Here is a 25,770-nt window from a genome sequence, read left to right on the forward strand (position 1 = left end):
GTTACACATTTTGATGGTTGTGAGATCAATTAGCCCCATAGTTAGTGTGTTCTCAAGCACAAGCCTTACAATTTTGATCCGGATTGACATCACAGTGCTGCAGCCATTCTCTGAAGCATTGAAGTGCAATTTGGAACAAGCGAAATGCTTAGTTCTCAGAATGCATTTTATTAAAGCAATCTCAGTATTTTTTGACATGAAACAGGGGCATATGTTATGAAAGAAAACATTTTAAGATTCTAGCCAATGCGAAGGTATGTTTTATTATAAGTGTGATGTCTGATTTATGCAAATTTAGGAGGTTTCAATGTCACGTTCCTGCACAAAAATAAATTCCTTTGAACAATGTCTTTCCTCGTTCTTAACTGCATGATTGCTAATGAGTAGAAATCTGCATTTAGTTTGACTTTTTTTAAAATTATGGTAAATGTTTGTCACTTAGTTTGATGGAATGAAATAGACATTTCACAACACAACAAAAATACACAGCAAAAAGCAAATGCTAAAAAAAATGCAGTAACAGTGAGATATTTTGTTATTCCTTTCTGCTAATTGCAATGTTTTTGTAAACTTTAGGTGCTGGTGAATAATCAAACACTTGTCCCTGTGTATTTCATGATGATAGATTGTAGATTGCTTTCTTCTTCTGCCGATGATAGAAAAGTCTTCGTTTTTTTAAAAATCCGTCAGAATCATAAGTGTATAAATTGCGCCATCTGCTGGATATCATAACTGTTTGCATGCATGAAAGAACAAGTATGTTGGGGTGACTCAAATAGCTTTGGTTGCATTGCAACATTTTATTGTTAGATCTGTTAAATTATTGGAGTCCTTCCGGGGAAATAATTGAAACAAATTCCTTTATAATTAATGGGTGCAAGAATTTAGAATGAGATGAGTTGAATGGATTTTAGACAATAAATACTGGTGAACTTGTTCGTAAACATATATTGCACTTTTTCCTTTGTACTTTTGGATGCAAAGTGCTTTTTATATACCTCATTGTTTTGTTCCTTTATCAGATCAAATGACAGGAGATCATACGCGTCTTGAGTTCCACAATATTGAAACAGGCATCGTGACGGAGAGACGATACATGTCAAACATCCCTTCAAATTTCATTGGCCATTTACAGAGCCTAATGTTCAATGGCATGCCTTACATTGACTTGTGCAAAAATGGTGATATCGACTACTGTGAGCTCAATGCCAGATTTGGTTTAAAAAATATTATTGCTGACCCTGTGACCTTCAAGACAAAGTCCAGCTATGTAGCACTGTCCACGTTGCAAGCCTACACCTCCATGCATCTGTTCTTCCAATTCAAGACAACATCAGCTGATGGACTGATACTGTTCAACAGCGGGGATGGCAATGATTTCATTGTGATTGAACTCGTTAAAGGGTATGATTGGACTCATTATATTTCAAATACAGTACATGTATAAAATCTGAAATTAAACTTACCAAGTTACATTTTTGGAAATTATACTTGCATACTTTATTGCCATTATAGTTTTAATCATAATTCTGTTCCTTCATATTAATTTTTGGCATAATTTGCAGCCGTGTGTGAAACTTTCCTTCTTCATAGTGCGTAGAACAATTGATCTACATATAGATTCTTGCATGACTATGTCATTCAGAGTTATAGTGTAGTCGAAAAGATTTTGCCTTTAAGAGGCATGAGCAGAAGGACACAATAAGAGGTATTTAACTGGATGGATGAAGGTTTCTCCCACGGGATAAAGAGCCAGGAAGATCTCTGAATCTCCTGTTGACAAGGCCAGTGAATTATGTCCAACTCAGCACTTCTTTGCAAAGCAGCAATCCTACCCTGAAATCCAGCAGATTGGGATCCTAACTCCAGAGAGATGGCAGACAATTAGAGGCTAGCATCACCAGCAAGAGAGGTGACTACTACTAGCAGTGTGTCCACTTGAGACCTAGAATCCTTGAGGAACCCAGGGAACAGGAAAGTAATGGTGTTTGGGGTGCCCGAGGGAGGTGAGTCAACGAGAAGGGGAAGAATTGGCTCTTTGCAGACATTCCCCTTCCATTGCCAGATTCGACATGGAGTACTTTGAGTAAGCGAGCGCACCAGAGTTTGTAAGGTTTTCCACATGGTAAATACTCCATCTACAGCTGGCTGAATTCCAGCAATAAGGAGATGAAGTCCTTGTGTGGATAGTAATTGCCTGCTTCAGGGCCTTACTTGGCAGCAGAGCGTCCCCTCCCAGAATTAATCAGGGTAAAGATGAGAAGGCAGCAGGACCCTCCAGCCACTACCATCCTACCTGATTCTACCCCACCCCAACAAAATAAACTCCTTTTGGAGATTTCTATTCTAATCTGAACCAACACTGTCCTGTTCTAGAATCTGTGAGCTAATAACTAACTTCCTTATTTCTTCTCTCCACAGGTACTTACATTACGTTTTCGATTTAGGTACTGGCCCTTCCCTCATTAAAGGTAACTCTGACAAACCACTGAATGACAATAAATGGCACAATGTGCTGATTTCGAGGGATGCAAGCAACTTGCACACTGTGAAGATCAACTCCAAACTCATCACTCAAAACACAGTCGGAGCCAGAAATCTCGACCTGAAAGGTAAGGGACTGTTGACCTATTCTCTAATAAAGCAGAATTTCTTCCCTTTGCTAAGAGGAAAGAGTGCTGGTTTAACCCTTACACATTATCTTCCAATATTCTTATTCTGTATTGAGTCTTGGCCTTACCAGATTTCTTCAAACTTATCACTACCTCACAGGATTTGATCTGGCCAGTTTATATTTTCACATTCAGGTAGAATGCCCAAGAATTCATTTTGACCTGTACTGGTGTTTTATACCATTATTAATTTGGAAATAAGAATATAGGCTGCATTTGACAGTGTTCAGCATTCTTGGTTTGCCCATGAAGACAAAAATTGAGGGACAGACCTGGAAGAGAGCAGCTGCCATAACCAAGCTGTCATGCATCTGGATATGATGCCTTCTCTGGTGCATCTATGAAAATTGCTAAGTCATTGTGGACATGCCAAATTTCCTGAGCCTTCTGAGGAAGTAGAGGCATTGGTGTGCTTTCTTGACTGTAGCATCAACGTAGATGTACCAGGACATTGTTGGTGAAATTTACTCCAAGGAACTTAAAGCCCTTGACCGCCTCCACATCAGCACCATTGATATAGTCAGGGCTGTATCCTCCACTCTGCTTCCTAAGTTGATGACGAGTTCCTTTGTTTTACTGACACTGAGAGAGAGAGATTGTTGCCTTTATGTCAAACTACTAAGCTCACTATCTCCTTTTTGTACTCTGCCTCATCATTGTTTGAGATCTGACCCGCTTATGGTAGTGTAAAGAGCAAATTTGCAAATGGAGTTAGAGCTGAATTTGGCCACACAGCCTTGATTGTGTAAGGAAGTTCAAAACTAGGCAGCGTACCTTTAGGGTGAGAGGAGAAAGATTTAAGAACACGTGAAGGGGAAACTTTTTTTACATAGACGATGGTTCATGTGTGGGATGAACTGCCAGAGGAAGTGTTGGATGCAGGTACAGTGATAATGTTTAAAAAACATTTGGATAGGTTCATGAATCGGAAAGATTTGGAGGAAAATGGGCCAAATGCAGGCAGAAGTGACTGGTTTCATTAGGGAACATGGTCAGCATGGACTGGTTGGACCCCAGGTATCTGTTTCTATGTGGTATGAGTCTATCAATCCATGACTCTGAGTATATTAAGGGGCTGAATGCGCAGCCTTGCAAGCAGATGTATTAAAAGACCAGAGAGAGATAGAGTTGTAGAGAGATGGGGAGAGGTAATGCAGGAACATAAGCCCCAGGTGGCCAAATGTTTGGCCAGCTTGTCCAAGTGATGAAAATTAGGATGCACTTGAGTCCAGAATTAGAGGTGCTCAGATATTTCAGAAGATTGGAGAGCCCAAGGCAATAACAGAGAAAGGGATTGCCGATGCCAAAAAAGAATTTAAAAATAACATTGAAACATTTCAAGTTGAGACATTGATAGACTGAAGCAATGCGAATCAACAAACACAAAGGTGAGGACAGAGCAGGGCATGATGCAGAGACGACACAGGATAAGGACCTTCCTGCCAGTGAGCAAGAAGATGGGTTTAACATCTTTTTGCAGGGAAATGTGGCACACACATTGACAAATACCTGCATTTTTTCTCAACAGAAAAGTATTCTGAGTTCTCAGTATGTGAAATGTCTCATTGACACGTTGTCCTCTGTGACTAAGCTTTGAAGGTCATTTGCCCATCCACCTGAAGATCTATGCTTCATGAAATTTGGAATTGTGTGCTAGCTGGTCTGACTCTCAATCAGTTGGCATTCTTCAACAGTAGCAAGCTGTCCACTAGCATTGAAATAACTGCTCCCATGTTGAATTTAAATTCGGTCGCAAACACTTGTACCTTCAAGTCCAAGTCTGTTTAGACTCTCTTTCATCTCGCCTATAAAAATTGCCTTCACCTTTTGTTCTGTATATTTCCTGATATTCTTCCTTGTTGTGTAATTTCTGCCTCTTTGGATGTATTCTTTTTGCGAGTCCTTCTTATGCTTTTGAGTTGATAAAGTTTCTCTTCTTAGAAAATATTCTGAATATTGTAACTGCCCACACTTATAGCACTCAGATCCTCCTGCTGGGCATTCATTGTGAATTTAGTTCAGTTTTGACCCAATCTCATGCAATCTAATGTGGTTGGTGACTTTGATCCCACTCTTTTGGCATTTTTCTGGACTTCTGTGAGCGTGGCAATACCATCTTGCGTCCTACCCATCCAATCCTATCTGAAGAATCCCTGACATATCCTTGCACCATTGAACAATTCGGGGATCTGATTTCTGGTTTCTTAATGACTTGGATTTCCTCATTAAACCCTACTTGGTTTAAGGAAAATCTGATACTCCTCATTCCTCAAATCAGCTACTTTATGGCCTCAATGCACCTTTCAACCTAGCCATACCCGTCTTGATGGTATCAATCCATTACAAAAGACTTCTGTTGATTCTTGAATCACCAACTATATATTGCCTGTCCCAACACACTATTTATTTTGGGGCTCAAGTACAGTGCTTCTGTGTTTGACCTGACTGAGTACTTGTGCTTTTACTTTGAAATGTTCTCATCCTGTGTTTCAACTCTCCAGAGCATGATGGGTTTATGGTTAGCTTTCAAAGTGTTCCCAGGTTGTTTTTTCTATCCTCTGAGTCTTCCCGCTCTGTAGCCCTGTAATTGAAGTTTTTCAAAATCCATTTGTTCCTCTCTCTTTGGAGATTTCTTCTTTCCAGTTTTATTTTACTCCAATCTTATGAGGTCTCAGCCTGTCTTCAGAGTCTTCTTTGTTCAGTTCTTACCTTGTGCTTATTTTAACGTCCTATCCTGGCTCTATGTGTTCTTTCCTTAGCTGCTATTGTGCTTTGCCTTGTGCTTCAAGCAAATACTGCGATCTGCACACTTGTGATACTTGCCTGGAGTACCTGTGAGCTGTTGGTGTCTGCACATGCTCCATAAGTCACTTATGCCTTATATCTGAGTAAGCTTCTCCAGCCCCTTGTGTACAGTATCACTCTAGGTTATTCAATACAATGCACTGGTATAGCATTTAAAACTTTTATCCTGTCATGTTTTTTTCTACATCACACATTGATGACAAAATCATGTTAAAGTCAGTTATATCATCATGGTTTACTTCAACTCATGTTGCCACGACTCCTAACATCTCTTGCCGATGGATCCACATTCATGTCGAGAGTGCACGTTTTTGCTGCAGCTTACAAAATTGTATTTTTAAATGGAATCAGTAGCAGCAGCGATATTTTCATCCACTTAGAGGTAGATCAAAAATAACAGCTGCACAGTACCTTGTACGATCACTGATAATTACATCGTAAAGACACACAAAAGAGGGAAATAACATCATTTTTACTATTTGCTCATACCAATTCATTGCAAGGTTTACTCTTATTGTTTAAAATACGCATCTTGACTAATTCAAATGCTGAAAGTACTTAATGTCAAAAGTGATGAGTATTTGGCAGGAACATTTGTATAGGTTGCTGGAACTAGACAACAATTGAATACAGCATTGTAGAAATGTAGTGTCATTCTGGATTGTTGAAGTACAATGTAGTATTCAAGCAAATAATATCCAGAAGTTTGAAGTGACTGTGTTAAACAACGAAAGTATTGTTTCTTCAGGTTCACTGAATTTCTCTCAGTGTGTAGCCTACAAAGGATTTCCTTTGTGGGAAGTGATGCTTACAAAGTGAATGAATTCTTGTTCTTACCTTCACCTCCTTTACAATGTTAATTTTCGAAGTACAGTACAATGGCTGCAAGCAAAATGAAAGTGGATGGCATTGTTTACACTACAATCAAAAACTAAAGGTGCTGAAAACATTGTGAAATATTTGTGAAATGGGAGATTTTGGAACAACAGCCCATGCAATGCTAAACCTGACTTTTTTTATAGGTGGATTTTCCACTTTTGCATGCATTCTGGAAGTTGTGAACAAACCATGCTTGAAATTGATCAGAATGCTTCATTAAAATTTATTTTCATAATCACAAAATCAGAGTTCCCATGATCCACGCAGTTCTTTGTTTTCATTTCCAGAATTACTGTGTTTGATGAGTTAAGTTAAATCAATAAGGTTTAAGATTATGTTAATTCAATTTATATTTTCTCCAATCCTTAGGAGACTTGTATATTGGAGGAATTGCCAAAGACATGTACAAAACATTACCAAAGCTGGTGGCATCGAGGGAGGGATTTCAAGGTTGCTTGGCTTCAGTAGATCTGAATGGACGACTACCAGACCTAATTTCTGATGCTTTGTACTGCAATGGGCAGATTGAACGGGACTGTGAAGGTATCCCTCATTCTCTCCCTCGAGAGCAAAATCAATCACCATCATTCTATAAGGAATCCAGCATATTTGTTGTTGTTTCAATATCTTTTGCAACATCTTTTTTTTTTCAATACTATCCTGTTATGTTTAATCTTTAGAGTGCTGATACTTTCTGACAGAAATGCCTCAGCTCACCGAACACTTTTAAGCTAAAATCAAGTCACTGAAACTGTATAAAGATTAGGGAACAAAAGAATAATGGGTTGATTTTGTAGGCGGGATTTGAATTTTTTGTCCTCTTCGGCATTTTCGATGCCTCAACACATGTTTTCAGAATTTATAAATCATGTATTAGAAATTACTAAATGGTGTTACTTACTATTAATTGAAGTATGTGCCCATTTAGAAAAAAATAGTTAATGCTTCTATTAATTAGTGGTGAAAGAGACTTTAATGTGATTTTTTTAAGCCTTCATCCAAGTATATTGCATGTAGTATTTTTCAAGCTTGCAGTCAGAAGTGAGAATTATGTAGTCTGAAAGTAATTATAATGCTGATACTTCAATCATAAACTGAAAGTTCTATCGAACTCCTCTCAAAGTATTTAATACAACATAAAAGTTGCATATTTCTCTAATTCACTGAAATATTGTTAAAATCCTAATTTTACTAACCAAGTGTATTTGAAAATACAACCAGGGACCAGCAACTTAATTTTTATCATAACCAAGTGTAAAATCCAGAGGGACTTAAGACAAGAAAACCACAAAGATCTGGGTTTTGAACAAATACCAATTAACTTAACTAAGCAATATAAAGACAATAATGCAATCAAAATACACTTTATATTCTGATACCCAGAATTAATGTGGTAGACATGGGTAATGGACAGTCATAAAAAGTGCATCAAACAGCAAATGCAATCAAGACAGATCTTGAAGATTTCTCAGCAACTCACACACCACCCCTCTCCCTTCGCAAACGCCCTGGACATGAATGACATGGTAGGTTAACAGATGTCATTGAACTTCACAAGGAATTACAAGTGATCACTTTTGCCAGTATAGCCTTGAAACTCCTTCCCAAGAAACATTTCCTTGCGAAATTCTTAAATTATTTCTCCCATTCTGGTTAATCACCTCCTTTCTGGGGAGTGTGTTTCTCTGGACTCTGGAAACTACTCACATGCACAGTTTTCACCATCAGCTAGTTGCACCACACTACAGCTACCCCTGGATTTTTCCCTGAACTCTAATCTTGCTCAGTTACAACAAGCAAATAGTCACACAACACACAACCTACACTGTCAGCTGCACTATACTATTCTGTTTCCAAAACATCCTCAGAATGTACTTCTCTCTCTTTTTCTCTTTCTCTTTCTCTTATGCACACAAACATGATCACGTCTAGACTTGCTGCTTATCACATTTGAATTCCTTTCAGTGACCTTTGAACTGGCCCAAATGTCTTATTAAAACCCTTGCACATAGCCATATCCCTATTTCTGGGCAGCATTACATGCAATTAATATTTTGGAACAGCCAAATGTAACAACCCTTACAGCAAATGTGCTTGGAATATTGCATTTTCATATTTCTGCAGCACAAAGAATACATGCAGACAGAAAGATTCATCACAACATGTTGTTATTCCTCCTAATGGAAGGCCACATTTATTTTTCCATTAGGTTGGGATGGGTGAGACTTAAGGGCAGAGCTTGATTATGTCAGGCCCTTAATTGTTTTTCCATCCAATCAATATTTCTGGATGAGTTGAGTGCAGTTGCAAAAACAATCATAGTTAATGTTAGTCAATGTATTATGATGATATAGGAATGAGGAAAATATACAAGCATTGATTTCTCAGCATTACACCCACTTAACAAAACTGAGGCTTTTTGTTGACATTGGACACATTTTGACCGATAAATGCTGGATTACAAAGTTTTTGCTCAACAAGCTACTTAGCAGGCATTCCTGAATTTACTTTCACTATGTAAAATGTCACAGAATTTGCCCTCTTCATCCAGTGAATCGTACCCCACTTTGCACTGCCATTAGACTGATGATTTAATATTCCTTGAGCCTGGAAAGTGTAATAGAATCAAGGCAGAAGAACCTTGGGAAAATATCAGTCAACCAGCCATTTAGCATGATGTTTAAATATAAATTAAACTTAAAAGATATAAACATAAATCTGAAACATTGGATTATGTGTTGAAAGTATGCTTGAATAAATAAACCAATTTCTTCATAGAGCAAAGGCAGAAGTTCAACTAATCATGTATGATCTTAAATATATTAATTGCAATCTTTGATAATTCACAGTCTAAAGGTTAAACACTGTTGTCATCATTGTAAGCCAAATTTTGTAATATTATTAATTTGTTCATGAAAAATTTACAGATTCATAAAGCATTGTGTTTATGACTTTTGTTGTCCATTCTTTTTTGTTGGTATTATTTTTCATCTTTCCTTGTTTATGCTTTCTCAACCACCTTCATTTCTAGTATTCTTTGTTGAGATTGAACTTCGTGAAGCAAAATTGTTCCAAAATGCATTTCTGTATCCAGCCATTTCTAAAGAGTGATAGCCAACTGAATTTAAAGCTGCACAAGGTAGTTGGACTGTATGTCTTACCAATTTTATTTAATACAATGACACAAGATGCTTGGGAACAGGAAAATCAAACCACTTTAATTTATAATTCCTCATTTCTTTCATTTCTCTTTCCCACACATTGAAATATGAAATCTCAATCTTTAATATTTACTCAGGGTTCCTGGTGCTGGGAGGCAGAAGTGCTAACCACTGAGCTACCATGATCACTAAAAGCTGCAAATTAGCTGTAATTTTAATGAATGGAAACATCTGCATTCAAAGTTACACATTACCACAAACTTGATCACTTCGGAAAAGTGTTTTTACAGTTTTTCCTTGTATTCATGTAATTATTATAGTGAATGCACAAGACGAAAAACACCTTAGGGTTTCAGTGCCTTTTTAAATATGGCTATAATAAAATAAAAATAAAAAAAATTACGGCAATTTAAAATATCACAGCAATGGAATTTTAAGATATCTTATCCTGAGATGCAATTGCATTACTAAACTGCAGTTCCAACAGCTGCCTTTTCTTCTTCATTATGATGCACAACAGAATGGTATTGTAACATTACAGATAACACCTCTGTCAGCATGGTGAGCATTTTAAAGCTAGCAGACAAATCAGTATATTTTTTAATGAGAGGTACAGAGCTCAGGGATGATTACATCAAATTGTAGAGTAGCAACAGAAACGGCTCAATTTTTAAACAAAATAAATATTTGGTTTGCACTATTCAAAGGCTTCAAAGTTAGCTAGCCCTGTTAAATGTGTTAATGGTGCAACGGACGTGAAAGATAGGATTTTTCTTCCCTCCAACTACATCTGTTGGTGGATTCCAGATCTTTTACATGCACATCCAAGTGAGGTATATTAAATAGTTTTGCCTCAGTGACAGTATGATATACTGTCTAGTTATAATCACACTCCCTAGTTTCCGCCAGATTTCCAGCACTAATTTTCATGCATAGCCTGCATTATGAATCATGTGCATACCTGTTCATATTTAATATGCCCTACAGATAAAAGAATTACAATGACCTGTACAATTCAGTTGTGCATTTTAGAACACTCTGTCAGAGCTTTAGCTTTCTCCTATATTCTGTCCTCACAGAAGCAGTGATCCCAGTTGCCATCAGTTACATCATCTACAGAAATTTATTTAATAGTGTACTTGACTATAACCATACCATTGGTGTACTTTTGTGAGTGATTTGAGACCAGTGCAAATATTCATGGTAAGTGGATTAGAGGGTGGATGAGATAGCTGGACCAAGGCAGAGGGAAAAGGTTGCACATAGTACAGGAAAATGGAAAAGGAGAGAAAAAGCTGCAGAGAGGGGAGATTGGACATTCAGGAACCAAGAAGAGGGGAAAGCAGGGACTGGTCAAGAAGTGATCGCTTGTGGAGAAGTTAAAAATAATATTTTACAGTGTGATGTGTGCTTCTGCTAATGCATAGGTGTTGAAGTGTCAGGGATTTTGATTCATTGTTTGAGTGTATGTGACAAGACTTCAGCTCAGTGATAGAGGAGGAAGAGAACAATATCATTTGCCTGTTTTATATCATTAACAGGTGAGGCTCACAGAATGTGACACGTTGATTTTCTTAAATTCAGCAAGCAGAGATTTATTCAAGATTTGCTGGGCAAAGCCTTGTCTGTTTATCCAAGATAGCTTCTCCCAAAGTACGAAGGTTTTAGCACAGCTTCTAATTTTCAGCTTCATGCAGGACTTCACTCTTATCTCAATGTCAGTCATGGGTCTGCTGGTTTCTATGGCAACTCAACCGTCAGGCTGCACAAGGCAAAAGAAAGGAACGGAGTTAACATCCTGAGACTACCACTGACCAGAAACTGAACTGGCCCAGCCAATTTCAAAGCTGCAGTTACCACAGCAGATCAGAGGCTAGGAATCCTGCAGCAAACGACATACCTCTTGTCCCCCTAATGTCTGTGCCACACACAAGTCAGGAGTGTGATAGAATGCCTCCCAGTTACATGGATGGATGCAGTTCCAACAACACTCACAAAGCTTGATACCTTCCAGGGCAAGGCAGCCCGCTTAATCAGCATCACATTCAAAAGCATCCACGACCGATGCTAAGTAGCAGCAGCGTATACCGTCTACAAAATACAGTGCAGAAATTCTCCACAGCTCCTTAGACAGTACCTTCATAACCCAAAAACTTAACCATTTACCACCAGTGCAATTAAGCCGTGCAGTAAGTGCTGGCCTGACCAGCAATGCCTACATTCCCTCGAATTATCAGACAATTGTCCGACACACATTTAAAGACAATTTTTGAATCCCGACTGTGATGGTATCTGAGGCCCAACTTCCTGCACTTATTTCCGGAGGAGGCAAATTAATAGGCTGCCTTAGCCTTTGCCATGCGATTAGAGATGCTGTGTAGACTGTGCCAATTGGAGGAGCACCCGAGTCTGAGTAGTTTTCTCGAGATAGCCTGTCCATCTGAAGAGTTCTGAATTTTGCATAACAACTATAAAGCTTTATTTGGCAGGTTTCCAGAATGAGGCCATTTCGAGGGTTCAGTGTCACCAGGGACACATCCAACTTTAGGGCAATCTTCAGAGCATCTCCAATTTGACCTCAAGTGATCACTTACTTGATCCTAAACACTGACCCACTTCTGTTATTCTGTTAGGCAGGGAGCTAATGCTAGCATGACTCTTGGCTAACTCTGGCAAGATATCTTGAATATCTTAAGTAGATGATCAAATGCATAATTTCCAGAAAATTCCTGCCCTCTCACCTCTAAAGCTATTTCATCTGAAAAGGTCCTGTCCAATTTCTCAATGCTGTGACTTTTCATCAAAAGGCCTGACAGAAGGCCATGGAGAAGTTAATTTGGTTTCTTCTCCTTCATAGATATTGACAGACTTGTTGAGTATTTTCAACATTTTACATTTTTATTTCAGTTTCCAACATGTACAGTATTCTGCTTTTGATTCGCTTCAAGAAAGCATGGCAATTATTCAAATCAGGGAAACAAAGCATGTGAATCTTTCAAGAAAAATAATTTATTTTAATTTTTAAAAAAGTTTTCATGTTTTTTTAAATATGGTCATAAGCCAAATAATGTGTCCTTGACAACAATGTATCCTTGACATTTTCACATATCTCCACAAAATCTTAAATTAGGACTGTAGTAATATTTGGCTGATATCAAGTGATCAAGTCAGTCTGAAAATAGCAATTTTGATTGACTTTAGTTTCTGAAACCATGAACTACACGTGGACATATAAAAAGCATAAAAATTTAATGCAGAGAAAAATGCCTGAAAATTCAACATTATTGGCTGGGTGTAGAAATGCATTCTTTGTCTTTGTTTATCTTTGGTTGCAATGAAAAGGAGAAATATTAAACAATTGGTTTAGGAAATCCAGTTTAGCAAAATGCATGTTCATAAACAAAAGTTGAAGATTGCAAAATTAGAATAATCTTTGTTGCAAGGATTAACATAGGAATAGCAATTTAGGTAGGTGGCTGTGTTATTATCTTTCACATACCATGGCTAATCTTTTTTGAAGATCACAAGTGATACATGTCCTTCCAAGGAATTTACAGTTTGTACCAGGTTTCTCTACCTGTGTTCCTCTGTGGTCATCTTTGGTTCTTTTCTTCTCCCATGAGGTTTGGGAGGGTATGAAGTGACATAACTAACTTCCTCATATATCCATTAGCATTGTTTATTTCAATAAGCGTGGAAGAGTTTTTCTTTTATTTGACAAGCTGTAACAATCTGGTCTACAATAAGTAATATTGTTCCTGAGGCTCAAAGAAGCTAACTCTTCAAATATTGCACTGACAACCTGAACATTTTTCCAGTATCAAATTGTGATGACTAATATAACTACAAGAATCATAAATGCATATTATGTAAATTTGGTGAAATCTATCAAATAAGCACATCACTGCAAAATCTTCAAAAACTTAAAGCCTTGATGAATTTACAAAATTCTGAGACTATCTAACAGGTCTTTCCATTCCTTAAAGAGAAATTATGTATTATTATTCCAAGCAGGTACTCTTCATCCGAGTGAGATTTCTTCTTTCCTTCTGATACAGCTACAAATTTTCAATCTTATGCATTTACTTTGATTTTTCAATTTTAAGTGTTTTTCCATTTATCTAAGTAAATGATGTACTGAAATGAAATCACACTTCATGGACAAGTCCAAACGTTTGACTGTAAATAGCTTTTGAACATGGATTTTCAGTCTCGAAGCAAGTAGTGGGAATTGGGAAAATTTCCACCTTGATGTGTTAGGAGACGCTGCCAATAAGGACAGGATTTTCATTGCCAGGTTGTGCATGTGGGCTATTGTCAGACCAACTGACTGCAAAAAAGTTCAGAGACAATCACAGGGGCTGTAGGGTGTAAGGCTGTTCAAAAAGATTGTGCTGTAAGACATCACCCTAGCAGCCATTAAAACAGGAAGAATCACCATCTCTACCGACTCCTCTCCCTCTTCGCACTCTCCCTGTCCTGTGCATGCCAGTTTATACCCAACTTAACCCATCGCTCATGGCTCCTCCTGCCCTCCATTGTAAATTATGCACCAAAGCAACAACTGTGACAATACCTGCCTCCCAGGGCAGACTTCCATATTCACTCACCCATTATATTATTATAAAAAGAAATGAATTCTACACATTGATGCATAAACAAAAAATTCCATAAACATTTCTTTTAACGTTCCACTAAAATGAAAGTAGACCCTCTTATTATAGCAGGATAAAAGTGCTCAGTCATCCAAACTTATAAAGTTTCAGTAGTTGAAACTCAAAAGCACTTGAAACTTTTACCTTATGTAAGTAGCCTTGGTGAAAGTGATAACAGAGATTAGAGAGCCATGGCTGATGAACACAGCAGACCAAGCAGCATCAGAGGAGCAGGAAGGCTGACATTTTGGGCCTAGACGCTTCTTCAGAAAGGTCTGAAGAAGGGTCTAGGCCCGAAACATCAGCCTTCCTGCTCCTTTGATGCTGCTTGGCCTGCTGTATTCATCCACCTCTACACCTTATTATCCTATTAGATATTCTTCCATGCAAACCCCTTCTCACACTCCTTTTACCCCTCATCTACTCTCAGTGGCTCCTCAAGCATTCCATGCAAAACCATGCCCCACCACATACACCTAAAAGCCTCCAAGGCCCTTCTTGCTAACCCTTACCCCTCTAATCATAATGTGACTTCATCATGAGCCGAGACTTCCATTAGTTTGTTGAAATAGCTAGACAAAAAAGAGCGCATTTCTTCAATGATTTTTTTTCCTTAACCTATATTGTCAATGACTCAATGCTTATTTACATGAGATGAAGAGGACCCTAAGTGTTTATATTTTCTGCTATGGATATTTTAAATGTCTGTTAGATTGACACGCTTGTAGAATTGTAGTAACCTGAGTCCATTTTCAAAACAAAGTTGTGAATTGCTTTATTAAACAGGTCCACACGTCATTGTTATCATAGGGGTCATTGCTACACAGTTCTACACAGAGTGTATGTTGGGTAAATAGACATGCTGGGCAGACAGAAACGCTAAGATATGGCATGGACCGTATGAAGGACTGTTGCTGGTGGGTGAAAGGCATAAGGTGGCTTTATTAAGCAGTTACACACATGTCATTGTTATCATAGTGATTATTAGTTCTGTACAGAGTGCATTCTGAGTGAACAGAAATGCTACAATTTGGCATAGAGGGTATGAATGACAATTATTGGTGGGTGAAAGGGCATAAGGTGTGATAGAGAGCACAAGGAGCAATTGAGGTGAGTGACATGAAAAGAATAAGGGGTCATTGGGAGTGGTGGTTACATGGGTGTCAAGGGAAGCATGAGGAGGCTATTTGAAGGTATACTGCCAAAGGTTTCTATACCTAGACAATGATTCATGGCTAATGGGAACTGCAGATGCTGGAGAATTCCAAGATAATAAAATGTGAGGCTGGATGAACACAGCAGGCCAAGCAGCATCTCAGGAGCACAAAAGCTGACGTTTCGGGCCTAGACCCTTCATCAGAGAGGGGGATGGGGAGAGGGAACTGGAATAAATAGGGAGAGAGGGGGAGGCGGACCGAAGATGGAGAGTAAAGAAGATAGGTGGAGAGAGTGTAGGTGGGGAGGTAGGGAGGGGATAGGTCAGTCGAGCAGTTTCAAGGCCGAAGAGATTACAAGAGAGTTGCAATGGGAGAGAGATTCCCTGAGGTTGGTCCGGAGGGAGGAGGGTAACTTCTTCAGGTTAGGCATCCCTGGAAGAGGCTTCGCAGTGAGGTTAAAATAGTATCAGAGATAATGGGAACTGCAGATGCTGGAGAATTCCAAGATAATAAAATGTGAGGCTGGATGAACATAGCAGGCCAAGCAGCATCTCAGGAGCACAAAAGCTGACGTTTCGGGCCTAGACCCTTCATCAGAGAGGGGGATGGGGAGAGGGAACTGGAATAAATAGGGAGAGAGGGGGAGGCGGACCGAAGATGGAGAGTAAAGAAGATAGGTGGAGAGAGTGTAGGTGGGGAGGTAGGGAGGGGATAGGTCAGTCGAGCAGTTTCAAGGCCGAAGAGATTACAAGAGAGTTGCAATGGGAGAGAGATTCCCTGAGGTTGGTCCGGAGGGAGGAGGGTAACTTCTTCAGGTTAGGCATCAAGGATGCCTAATCAATGATTCATGGCTCCTTTGTGATTCTGACAATCAGATGTGACAGAGAAACTGACCTGGCTCCACGAGAATTGCTGGAGGCGAGAAGATAACTAGTCCTACAGTGGAGCTGGCTTGGTCAGTGGCTGACCTCCTGCAGCCATCTCCCAAAGTAGCAAAATATTGAGGGTGGGAATCGCCTTTTTCAACATCTGTGCCATCTTCCCAACCACAAAAAAAATCCCGTCCTAAGTCAGGGTTTAAAGAAACAGAGCAAATTATAACCTGTTTTACTCACTGCTCAGATTTTGTTTCCACTAACTGTGATGGATTTGGAATATGATGCCATAAAAGCAGAATTGAAACAAATTCAATAATGGCTTTCAAATTGTTATTGGATATCCCCTTATGTGAGTAGAAGGAAGAAAATAGGGCTTATTGGAAAGGACCAAGAGAATGGATCACTGTAATTGATAGCTTTTCTAAAGAGCCAACACAGCACAGTTGGTCAACATTTTTTATTTCCCCTGTCATCTAATATCTTACGATTCATATGCTAATTCAGAAAGTTAAAATGGCAGGGCCAGAGAGACATTTATCTCATGCTATCACCTGAGCTGAGCAATGTAAGAAGAGTAAAACATGGACAAGGATCACAGGTGCAGCTGGAAGGGAAGATCAATGTCAAAAATAACTTCTTTCATTCTAAATATTCATTTTAGTATCAGGTGCACTGAGTCATTTTGTTATTTTTTATATTGTTACAGACAGGGAGTCAGACAAAAAGAAAGCGTATTATTGATTCACATTCAAATCTAAGGTAGTCTTCACAACTTCATACACAAGTGTGCAATTAAACTCTTCAAAGACCAGACTGGACTTGGTCAAATGATGTTGTCCATGGATGAGTCAGTTGGTCAACTAACTAAGTCAACTCATTACTGTAGTTTCTATTCCTCTGGTTAAAATCTATTGAACATATCTTTGGTAAACAGAATAACAAATGGTATTTCAACTGGTGATCTCCTCCCCATTGTCTCCAAGCTCATAATCCCCAAACCCACACAGCCCACTTATACCTCTTTCCCAGAATCCACATACAGTTCTGTTGTTTCTGCCTGCTCTTGCTCCATGGAACTGACTTTTTCTTACCTTGACTCGATTTTCTCTCCCCTTGTCCAATCTCTTCCTACTTACATCTGCAAGTCTTCTGGTGCTTTGCATCACTTTCAAAATTTCTAGTTTGCAGACTCCAGCTGCCTCCTCTTTACTACGGACATGCAATCCATTCCATATGCATCTCTCATCAGGATGATCTCAGAGCTGTCGGCTTCTTTCTGGATAAAAGACCTGAACTGCCCTCATCCACCGGCATCCTCCTCCACCAGGATGAACTCATCCTCATTTTGAGCAACTTCTCCTTTAGCTCTTCCCACTTTCTTCAGGTCGATGGAGTGGCTATGGGCCACAATTATACCTGTCTCTTTGTGGAGTACATGGAAATTCCTTGTTCTCACTCTATCCCAGCCCCCACCACAACTCGTTCTGTGGATCATTGATGACATCATTGGTGCTACTTCCCTCTCTCATCTGGAATTGGAAAAGTGTGTCAGTTTTGATTCCAGTTTCCATGCCCCTCTAACATTCACCTGGTCCATGTCTGCCTCCTCCCTTCCCTTCCTCGGCAACTCCATTTCCATTTCTGGGGATAGGCTGGCCACCAGTGTCCACTACAAACCCATAGACTTCCATAGTTGCCTTGATTACATCCTCACACTGTGCTTTCTGTGAAGATTGTGTTCCATTCTCCCAGTTCCTCCATCTCTATTGCATCTGTTTTGATGATGCCAACTTTGACAAGGGGCCCCTCCAAAATGTCCACTTCCTCCCTCTACCGAGGTTTACAAGGTCCCTAGCCATGTCTGAGCCATCTCCTGCGCTTTGGCTGTTAACCCCTCTCTTCCCTTCCACAGCAGCAAGAGGGTCCCCACGTCCTATCATCCCACCAGCATCCACAGCCATGGGATTATTAGCGGAAATGTTCAGTCTGCTTTCTCTCTACAGATACTGCCAGACCTGTTGAGTTTTTCTGGCAATTGCTGTTGTTAATTCATAGATTTCCAGCATCTGCAGTTCTTTGGTTTTAGTTTTATGAATTTTGATGCATCTCCTTTGTTATCAATACAAGTTTGATGACAAAAAGTTTATCTCCCATTGTCTTATTACACTGAGAGCGTCCATACGTTTATCGGCACAAAACTCCACAAGGGTGATGATTTAACTTTGTCCACAAGAAAATTCTGGAACTGTTGATAATGTGTGAATTACGTGATCTCCAGCAGCCATTTTAATCCAGAAAAGCCCATTTTAAAATGTAACGAGTAAGCATATTTTAAAGCACAATTTATGATTTCTTTTCATATCAACATGACATTACATGAGTGTCAACAAAGAATTATGTATTATGTCTCTGCATTACTACTTCTTCACTGGTGTTGTCAAAATTTTAGAACTCTCTGCCTACACCACATGCTGTGCATGGATTTAAAAGAGCAGCTCACCAATCAACGTTTCGAGAGCAATTAGTACTCACCAACAAATTATGATATTTCTAACCCTAACCCTATTGCCGTGAACCTGAAAATTCACGATTAAAGAAAAACATTTAAAGATTAAAAAAATGAATAAGTGCTTCAGTGCTTCAGCATGTTTGCCTTTATCCCCAAGAAGGTGTCTGTCACCCTCAAATTTAAAAAGATACCTACTTTCAGGGACTGTATAAAAACATTTTCCAGGAATCAGGTGCTCTTCATGGTACGAGTAAAATGAACTTTCCTTTTTTAGCTTTGAAGGTCTTTAAGATCTAAATGACTTTTAAGAGACACCTAAAAAGATACACTTAAGCAATTTATTTTAAATTTTATCCACATAGCTTTGTTATCAAAGTTTCTTTTCTGAAAGGATTCAGACTGTTGTCCACAAAGTAGTCATCACTGTTGCTCAGTGTGGTGAAAACCCTTACTTATACCCATTGGAATCTGCCTAAAATATAATTTTTCACAGCAGGTTGCTAGTTCGTGCTAGATTGATCAGTTGTCACATGCAGTAGTTATTTATTTAGAAGTGTCTGGAAGCCAGTTGATATCTTTCTCGTCAGCTCTCAAACCACAGCTGGAAGTATTTCTCAAATGTTTATGTTTAATGCCACTGGCCACTGTATTTTTCCTGTGTATCAAACTTTAATTATTTACATTGAATTGATTAACTCATTGCTTGCCTAGTTTTCCATATACATATTTCACAACACAGGCAAAATCTGGCACAACATTCACATTCTCGAGGTGGTATTTTATTTTCTGGAATACCATCTTCATTGTTATCCATTTAAAAAAAAAACAATGCTACTCAATGTATTGATAACCAGGTGAACTGACAGTACAATTTCCTGTTAAGAAGACTATTGCCAAGACAATTTGTTTTTCAAATTCAAGGTCAGCCAGCCTATGGTTCTGACTGCAGCTCTGAATCGCCTGAAAGCTGCTCCCAAGAGTGCAAATGAAGTTAAACAAATGTTTGAAAGTTTCTGGGATTTTGTATTTAAATAAAGAATGGCTGTGTGTCCCCAGAGTGTTATGACCAGGTCTGTAGTGTTGCTGAGGGTAACTGGAACAAACCAAACCCCACCACTGGGAAGGCGACATGATCTTCTCTCCAGAGAATACAAGAAATGCCAAGCCCATATGGAGTGTAACCAGTGACTGAAAATCATAGAGTTGTACAGAAACAGACCCTTCGGTCAAACTCATCCCTGCTGAGCAGGTATCCAAAATTAGTCATACCTAATTTGCATTTGGCTGGGATTGACCTGCTGCCTGGTATTGATCTGACAGTATCAAATTTAAAAGCAGCCCCAATGGTCTCTGAAAAGCTGACTGAGATTAAGAAGACTGAACAGCGTCAGTAAAAAAGAAATGCCTTATGTTTTCCCGGACTGTGTGCTCTCTGGCCAGATAAGCTCAGCTGACCCACAATTACGAGCACTAACTCTGACGGCCTACACTGTAGCTGGGTCTGAAGCAGTCCCTGAATGCTACTACATTAGAAACTAGGGGCGGATCAGGAAATACAGATCCCCCTTACAGAGCTGCAAATGAGAAGTGGACAATGAGCACTAGATAGTGGTGCCATTAGGTACCAGAGGAAAATTGTATGGCTCGCTCATGTGATTCTGATAGCGGGGCATCTTGGTGTGCACAAAACTCAAGCTCACGTCATAGAGCTGTATTAGTCTATAACACTGAAAAAGGCCTGTCACCACATCATATACAAGCACCTGTTCTCATCCCACTTTCCAGCACTTGGCCTGTAGCCTCATATAGCCTTATATGCCTTGGTATCACAAGTGCCAATCTAAATACTTGCTCAGTGTTATGAGGTTTCCTGCCTCTGCCACTCTTACAGGCTGTGAGTTCCAGATACCCACCATCCCTGTAAATCTTCTGCTTATTACTTTAAATCCATGTCTCCTGGCCATTGATCCCTCTACCTCAGGGAAAGATTCATCAGCCAATGTTTTTAACTGGTTATAGCACCACAAGGTTGTGGTCAGGTTTTGCAGAACCTGGCACACCTGCCAGGATATGGGAAGACCCCACCCTGCAATAAGACCTGCAACTATGATTTCCATGTTTGGTGAGCTAATACGAAAGCTGGTAGTGGACTGTGTGAGACCCCTGTTAAAACAAGATAAGGCTTGCAACAGTGTTCCCTCTAAATTTCTTCCTTGTTGCATGGGCCTTTGAGACTTGTTGCTGAGAGGGAATATTGACAATCAATATAGTCTTCTTATCACAGATATGGCTATCCATTTGCCATATTCTGCTCTCCATTTCTGCCAAAATATGATGAGAGAAATGACCCTACTCTTCATCCGGTACAGTCTGCCTATTGAGACCCTTACGGCCCATAACTCAAATTCCATGTCCAAAATATCCAGGAAATCTTCAAACTGAAATCTTAAGCATATCAGTTGCATTTAACAGGGTGCATTGGAACAGAGCCACCAGACTGTAAAAACAATGGTCAGGGCTTTAGCCACAAGAACCTCTATGACTGGATTTGACCTTCTTCCATTCACCACCAGAGTCTTGCTTAATGAGTCATCTAGATTTGCTGTGTTTGAATTAGTTTATGGGCAGCAATCCTCTAAAACTACTTGAGGAGTGGTTTTCAGAGTAGAAAACAGAGGACTCCATGTTAGATGGTGTAGCAGCGCTCCCAGATTGACTGTCTCACGCTTGTAAAGCGGTCTGACAGTGATTGAAAGTCTTCTAAACTGTGAGAAGAAATACTGGAATTCAACCACAGGCAAAAGGAATCAGAGCTACAGAATCTCAACTAGTCTTCAAATCTAACAATCATGAAATGGACTACAGCAAACTTTTTATTAACCGGCACCTACAAGACCAAGAATATGCTGGTTGATTAAATATTCCAGACAATCAAGAGATCCACATTATCAATGTAAAACGACACGCTAAGTAATAGAAATGTAATGGAAGGAGCACACACATCACTACTTTACTTTATTTACAGCATATATTACTTAAATAATAATGCCACTTTAACTTGAATAAAACTTACCGGCCGACAGCCTCCTCATTTGCACTTTCAACTGATTACTTGGACATCACTGTTTTTGAGGAGAAATTGACTTGACATGAATTAACTGTCAATATTTCACATGGCCTTTCGATTGAACAACAAGTATATTTACACTGAGGTAAATACATTTTAAAAATTGTAATAATTGAAAAAAATAATGCAGTAAACGTCACAGTATTTCAGGTATAGTCTTGTTGCTGGATTATTGAGAGTGCCAATTGATAAGATGCCGGTTAAAACAAAGCTTGCTGTACTAACTAATAACATCTACACTTCCTGTAACCTCCACTGCACTAACCACAGGTTCAACTCTTGGGTCTTTGCACATAATTCAGAGTCTGATTCCTATATCTGACTTTGTAATAACTTTTATCTTTTATGCATCTCTTGTTTCTGATCTATGTATATGCTGCATTACTTCTCACATTTTATAATTCATGAAAAGGCTGGTTCAGTTGACTATTTCTGGAGTACAATTTCATTTGGGTCTGATAGAAAGTTATCCACAAAGAAACGACTTTTTTTTAAATCACCCTCATTGCAACCAACTGAGGATCTGGCTGAATGAAGAAGGGGAGTGAGATAATCCCTCCTCACCTAGGACCGTAACAGTTTTGAGTATACTATTTGGAACCAGAGTGAATTAGGAAGCCTCACCAGCGTTCTGGATGTAACAAATGCTTGGTGCTCCTGATAGTATTCTCTGATGCAAGATGCAAGAGTTACCCATCTTTGTGAGCTTGAAACTTCAGCTGATTTGAAGAAAGGCCCAACTACAGGTTAATGAGATAATAAAATGTGGGGCTGGATGAACACAGCAGGCCAAGCAGCATCTCAGGAGCACAAAAGCTGACGTTTCGGGCCTAGACCCTTCATCAGAGAGGGGGATGGGGACCTGACTGGAGGCGAGGTGCCCAGCTATTTTGGCTTCGTGATGGGCGCACGAGGCAAGTGGTCGGATATGAATAACCACCTCATGACATTCCTCGGCATCGAGAGATACGACACTTTCGCCCAAAAGACCTCGAGACTCACTCTGTCACTGACACTCGAACTTCTGCAACTCTTCAGTGACAAGTGAGGAAAAACCGCAAACGGTGAATTAAGTCCCTTCACCGAGACATAAGAACATCAAATGTGCACATAACATCTGTCTCCGTTAATGACAATAACAACCTGCCTCATATAACAAAAACCATGGGTGTCACAACCAACTCAAATAAATAAACACCAGTTCCAACCAGCTGACTTCTGAATGTAAGGTGACACTGTTACCATTAACTTAAAGGTCCAGGTTAGAGGCACCAGAAATTTCATCCAAAGATGATGAAGAAAAGATGGTATGACTTTCTTTGCAGCTTTCTTTGAGTTGCTGTACCCTATCTGGCTGTATTTAAAATATATCTCACGCCATGGTCACAACAAACGTATCTACAAACCCGTTGAGTGCCTTCTGAATTAAGAAATATTTTCTGGTTTCTTCTCTGATTTGGTCTTTAGTAACCTTCAAGTTGTGCCCAATTGCCTTGCTAATGTGATATATATGAAAAATGTTAAGCAGAATTTAATGTGGGCATCAGAGGCACCCATTGCCTGCTGTAAATCCGATGGCACCTCTGCCAACCTGATCTCGAGTTGCCTCAACAGAATAAAGTTCCTAATTGAGAATAGGAACTCTGCCCTTGGTGTTCCTAGATCTCCCAGGCCTTTTAAGGGTGATGTATGGGCCTCATTTGACCTCTGGGTGAACTGCTGCCATCATGCCTTCCTTGTGTGAACTTAATTGAAGGGATGAAGGAAGGTAATGGGATCTCTGCAATGAAGCTTCCTTCCTGATGGCACTGCAGCCTTCTGCCTGTCCACAAATTTGCCCCTGGAGACGCGGGGGAGATGCTAACTTCTACTTACCTCCACTACGGCATCTTTTGTCCACCACATCTCAATTAGTCCTACCATTCTATGACAGTCTTTGTTTTTCAAACCTGGTTCACTTGAGGTGGACCTCACTACCCCTCCTGAAATACCATTGAGAAGGTGATGGTGAATTGTCTTCTGAACTGCTGCTGACCACGGGTTAAGGGGTGCTCCAGCTGTAGGAGCTTCGATAAATTACCACCCTGTCAATACAATGGAGCTTAAGCAAGGCCACTGGAATCGCAATGCAGTCAATTTGGCAACATCATCCAGCGTTTTGTCATTTCATGTTTTGAAAGTGTTCAGTTTTACAATGGTATCTTGCATTTATTCAGCCTTATGAACAAATGCAAGTCAAGTCAACTTTCTTTGTCAATGATGGTTTCAAATGATGACAAGGATTTGATGATAATTCCATTTATCAAGGTCCCACAAGCAATAAATAGAATTACTCATGATTTGGTTTTGGTTTTCTTGGTTCAGGGAGGATACTGCGAAAGTCCTCTGCATTGTTTCAAATTATAGGGCCTTTCACAGGACCTGTCCTCATTTTTTATCCAAAATACAGCACTTTCAATAAACACTTTCCCAAGACATAGCTAAATACGATCCATAATTATGAACCCAAAGTCTGTTGTGGCATTTGAATATACAAGCTTTTGATTCAGACGTATGAGGACAGCCAACTTTGCCAAACTGATATGGAATAGAATTTAATCAATCAATATTTGGATCACTGAGCTTATGATGAAATAAAATGACCACAGGGGAACCATTTTGTAGAGGTCACAGAAAGACAATGCCATATGGTGCTAAGTAGGTATTTTCCATGTTATGTGAATCATAATTTAGAAATATTCAATTGTCACACCCAGAGGTGAATAATCTTGCTTGTCTTTAGCTTTGCCATGCCTGCCTTACCAAGATAGTTTGTTTTTATTTAAGTAGTTTCTTATTATAACGGCATTATGGTAGAGTGTATCATTCTGATGGCTATAGATAACCATTTATTCTTTCTGGCTTGCTTATAGATAATCAATGCCTGCTGCTGTCATATCTTTTGTTTGTTACTGCACCTTTCTCTCCTTTAAACGGCATGTTTGTGCTAAATTTTTTCTGATGTTTGCTAACATGCCAAAACTGCTTACTAACCTTTTACATATTTTGCTTTTATTTTGCTGGCAAAGTTGCAATGATGAAAGCTGACTTGCAAGGTAGATAGCTGTGTGTTTGTACAAAACAAGACTGAAATCCATGTCTGTGCAATATGCATACAAACAGCATATATCTGCTTTGGAACTCGATTGCATTCAGTTCAAAATTTCAGAATCAGATCAACATTTTGAAAAACAATTTGCCTATCATAGGGCTTTCAGTCTTGAATGTTTCTATATCAGTTATTTTAGTATGTTAAACACATTTGTTTTAGACTCTTGCTTGGGTTCTGATTTCACTAGTAGCTGTTTTAGAAATGTAAAGTTATTTTGTTTTCATTCTGACATCAAACCTAACCACGTTCCTTTCTTTGTCTAGTCTTCAGTTGACAGAAAGCATGCAAAAGTTATTAGTGTATGACTAATGATGTGCCTAGACCAACATGCAAGTTTTTGTCTGTTTTAACATAGGACCAAGTACAACATGCCAAGAGGATTCCTGTGGAAACCAAGGTGTCTGTCTTCAGCAGTGGGATGGCTTCAGCTGTGACTGCAGTATGACATCCTATACGGGAACCCTGTGCAATGACCGTAAGTACAAATAAACAAGTGTCATATGGTTGTGATTCCCAAATTTATTGGAATGGTTTTGAACTTCTGACATGACAAGTAATAATGCATCATGAATCTGATGGGCTCCTGTAATAGTTCATTGAGTGTGAGATCATTTTGTGAAGACATCGCCTATGAAATGTAGTGTGAAATGTTGTACCAGATATAACATGCTGCTGATTTCATTATATCTGAAGCTATGAGTGGTGCTTGGTGGAAATATTGCTGTGTAATTGACCAGAAGCAAAATATATATGGACTGGCAGATTTCTCTACAGAT

The 25,770-nt window shown here is 39.3% G+C and overlaps 1 protein-coding gene across 45 annotated transcripts in view; it reads left to right on the plus strand.

Annotated features, from left to right (window-relative positions):
• Nucleotides 1-25,770, plus strand: part of nrxn1a (neurexin 1a) — a 1,700,803-nt gene that overhangs the window by 958,291 nt on the left and 716,742 nt on the right. For 28 of the 45 annotated variants that reach the window (XM_059648525.1, XM_059648528.1, XM_059648548.1 and 25 more), the window contains 5 exons: nt 1,023-1,404; nt 2,422-2,612; nt 6,726-6,899; nt 24,912-24,938; nt 25,350-25,469. In XM_059648525.1, coding sequence (XP_059504508.1) covers nt 1,023-1,404; nt 2,422-2,612; nt 6,726-6,899; nt 24,912-24,938; nt 25,350-25,469 — 894 coding nt within the window. The remainder of the gene's footprint in view (nt 1-1,022; nt 1,405-2,421; nt 2,613-6,725; nt 6,900-24,911; nt 24,939-25,349; nt 25,470-25,770) is intronic. The other 17 variants (XM_059648558.1, XM_048536761.2, XM_059648554.1 and 14 more) reach the window with 1 other exon arrangement.

The sequence above is a fragment of the Stegostoma tigrinum genome, chromosome 9 (assembly GCF_030684315.1).
Source record: "Stegostoma tigrinum isolate sSteTig4 chromosome 9, sSteTig4.hap1, whole genome shotgun sequence".
Lineage (NCBI taxonomy): Eukaryota > Metazoa > Chordata > Chondrichthyes > Orectolobiformes > Stegostomatidae > Stegostoma > Stegostoma tigrinum.